Raw genomic sequence first — 3,226 nt, 5'->3', positions numbered from 1 at the left:
GTCTAGGTTGCAGTTTCATGCTTAGAATAATTTTAATCCTCTCAGTTTCAGTTTACTCATCTGTAAAATAAAATGATAGTTAGGTCACTATTTCAACACTAGAGTGTTAGAGTTACCTTTAATGAACCAATGTAATGGGCATTTGTCATGATGTAGACTGCATAATCATTTCAACAAAGATTCAGTTACATTTTTGGATCAACTGCTCTGACAACAATTCTCTTGAATTTTTAATGCATATACAAACATATCCCTTTTAAGGACAAGTCTCTAAATCATATTTCTCCATTTGCGCTTCTCTAAATTTTTCATCATACACTGTGCTATGGCATTATTTTGCCTTTCTCTGTATGTATTCATTTGCACATTCAGTCTATGTTACTTCCTCCCTAACCTGTGCAACATAATGCTTTACTTCATTTCATCATATTATTTTCATAATGTCCAATGAGTCCTATTTTATTAAATAATTAAGAAAAATGATTATTTGAAAACATTCTATTCTATAGATTATAAATATCCATATATATAGAAGTTCTATAGTAACTGGAATTTTGTAGTTTTAATTTTGATTGCAATCGAAAAAATATATATTTAAGCAATCTCTACTTCAGGTAGTTTTACTACCAGTATTTACATTTGTTTTTACAAGTCGATTGGTTCTGAGTAATATTAGCTGGAGATTCCACAATGTCAGTGTCTCCAGCCTTTTCACTAGGGTGTCCATACTTCTCAGACATTCAAAAGTAGTCAGCCCACCTCATCTCCTGACACAATCCCACTTTTATATCTACTGTCTCAGCATAATTATTAGTAGATCCACTCTTCTACACTCAAATGGGGATCAGTTTGAATAACAAATTATATAGCTACCCTGTTTATTACCAATACCATGCTTTCATTACTGTATAAAGGAGATTTTAATAGCGAACATCTCTGTAATTATTAAAAATTTGTGATTTTTAAAAATGATCTAATTAAAATAATTTTAGAAAAACTTTCAATTTTTGTACAACCATTATTTCTGACATAGATATTATTTTTCTGTTTAAATCCTGTGTACATAATGTTTACTTTTAAACTGTTGCAATGAATATGAAAAATCATCAGCTGAATAGAAAATATAATTCTACATTTCTGATGCTCCTTTCTGGTGAGAACACAGGGAGGATTCAATGTCATCTGGGCTCTTTAAGTTTCGGACGATCAGTATGAGTGCAGCTTCTGTGCATTTGGAGATTCATTCATGCAACCAAAATATAGAGAGATTTAGAAAGGTGACCTCCAGCTGGCAACTAATGGATAAAATCCAAAGGCAAAAAATATCAAAGCAAGGGCAGCAGAACTTTGAACAAGGAAATGATGAGTCAAGTTACCTGGGAAAGATGTTAAAAGAGAAAAGAAAAAGAAATACAAGTCAGTAAAGAAAGAAGAAAAACCTTCCAATTAAATTATAATATTAATCAATTGACAGCAGTGTCTATGCTTATTTTTATTAGAGCAAAGTTCATGGCTTAATTAAGATACAGCAAATATCACTTGAATAGTGTATGTAACGAGGGGAAAAGTGCCTTTCAGATGATTTGCCTCCTGACCCAAAGTCCTTCTTGGCACCACACTTTCCTCAAGGCATTTTTCATCTCCATATTCCTGAGTGTGTAGATCAGAGGGTTGAGCATGGGAGCAATGATGGTGTAGAAAAGAGCAAACACTTTATCTTCTGGAAAAGTGGTGGCTGGTCTGATGTAAGTGAAGAGAACAGGCACAAAGAAGAGAACCACAACCGTGATGTGGGAGCTGCAGGTGGAAAGAGCTTTGGTGCGGCTCCGCGCAGGGTGGGACCTGATGGTGTACAGTATCAGAAAGTAAGACACCATCAGAACCACGAAGATGCCTAAGCCCATGGAGCCCGAATTGGCAACCACTAAGATCCCAACCTTGACGGTGTCCGTGCAGGCCAGTTTCAGCAAAGGATACACATCACAGAAATAGTGGTCTATCTCATTGGGGCCACAGAAAGGTAAGTTGACGGTGAGGATACACTGGACAAAGGAATGCAGAAATGCCCCAGCACAGCAAGCAAGGACCATCGCATAACACCTCTGCCTGTTCATGAGGATGGTGTAGTACAGGGGCTTGCAGATGGCGACATTGCGGTCATAGGCCATCACTGTAAGAAGAGAGGCCTCGATCCCCCCAAAGAAGTGCAGGGCAAAAAGCTGAGCCATGCAGCTACTATAAGAAATCTTGTTACTTTTTGCCCACAGGTTTGTGAGTAGCTTGGGTGTCACTGTAGAGGTATAACACAAATCTGAGAAGGCGAGGTAATTAAGGAAGAAATACATGGGTTGATCAGTTAGCTGACTGCATGTGATAGAGATCATTATGAGCAAGTTTCCTACCCAAATAGCTGTGTAACAAAATAAGAATAGTAGAAAGCACAAGTTTTTAATTTTCTTGTTTTGGGACAGTCCCAACAGAGCAAATTCAGTGACGTTGTTGTAGTTTTCCATGGTCTAATGCAGTTAAGACTCAAAAGATTTGTCTGGAAAAAATGACAAGTCAATATGAGAAATAGTGACTGCACATGGTGTGAAACAGAGTGAGTGTTGTGGAAACAAATTCATTTATTCAATCAGCTTCTTTTAGTATATGTTAAAGTAATTAATCCTAAACTTTGTAATAGGCTTACCATGTAATTATTCAGATCAGCTTATTTTCTAGAATGAAAGGAAATGGGAGTAATAGATACACTTGCTCAAGTCATAAACAAAGATGCACAGTCATCTTATGTATGATGTGCAAGGTGAGCTCCGGGGACGGATGCATCTCTTTCCTTGGACCAGCTTGCCTGCTTGAGAGGCTGAAGCAGCCAGGCTTGAAGTGAAGTAAACACAGTGCGTTGTGCAATTGCAAGTCAGAACCCTGTCCTTATTTGATATTTTTATTGTGAAATTTGCATTTTAAAATATTGCCTTCAAAACTTATTATCTTAATTATTGAGTTTGCCCCCAAGGCAAGTACCTCATTTGCCCCACCCTAGTCCTGATCCTGAGCTGACAGCGTTATATCTTTACCAACATTATATGGAGCAATAAAGAAATATGATACCAGGAGAAGCCTCAGTGGCTGTGATATTTCTTTTGACTTAATAGAGGGGAAAAAATTAAATATATTAAATAGAGAACCAGTGAGTGCCTCGGAGGCTGAGCTGAAACAGCGTGTG

At 37.2% G+C, this 3,226-nt stretch overlaps 1 protein-coding gene across 1 annotated transcript; it reads right to left on the bottom strand.

Moving 5' to 3' along the window:
* Window positions 1–1,574: 1,574 nt before the first annotated feature.
* On the bottom strand, window positions 1,575–2,513 carry LOC140850285 (olfactory receptor 4P4-like). Its single transcript, XM_073240022.1, has one exon. It carries the CDS (start codon window positions 2,511–2,513, stop codon window positions 1,575–1,577), a length of 939 nt encoding a protein of 312 aa, XP_073096123.1.
* Between the last annotated feature and the right edge of the window lie 713 nt (window positions 2,514–3,226).

The sequence above is a fragment of the Manis javanica genome, chromosome 6 (genome assembly GCF_040802235.1).
Source record: "Manis javanica isolate MJ-LG chromosome 6, MJ_LKY, whole genome shotgun sequence".
NCBI lineage: Eukaryota > Metazoa > Chordata > Mammalia > Pholidota > Manidae > Manis > Manis javanica.
Note: the sequence above shows the minus strand (reverse complement) of the source record. Positions and strands in the feature narration are given on the sequence as shown.

Coding starts and splice junctions, on each gene's coding strand:
- LOC140850285 (XM_073240022.1), bottom strand. CDS start 2,513: ATGGAAAACTACAACAACGTCACTGAATTTGCTCTGTTGGGACTGTCC.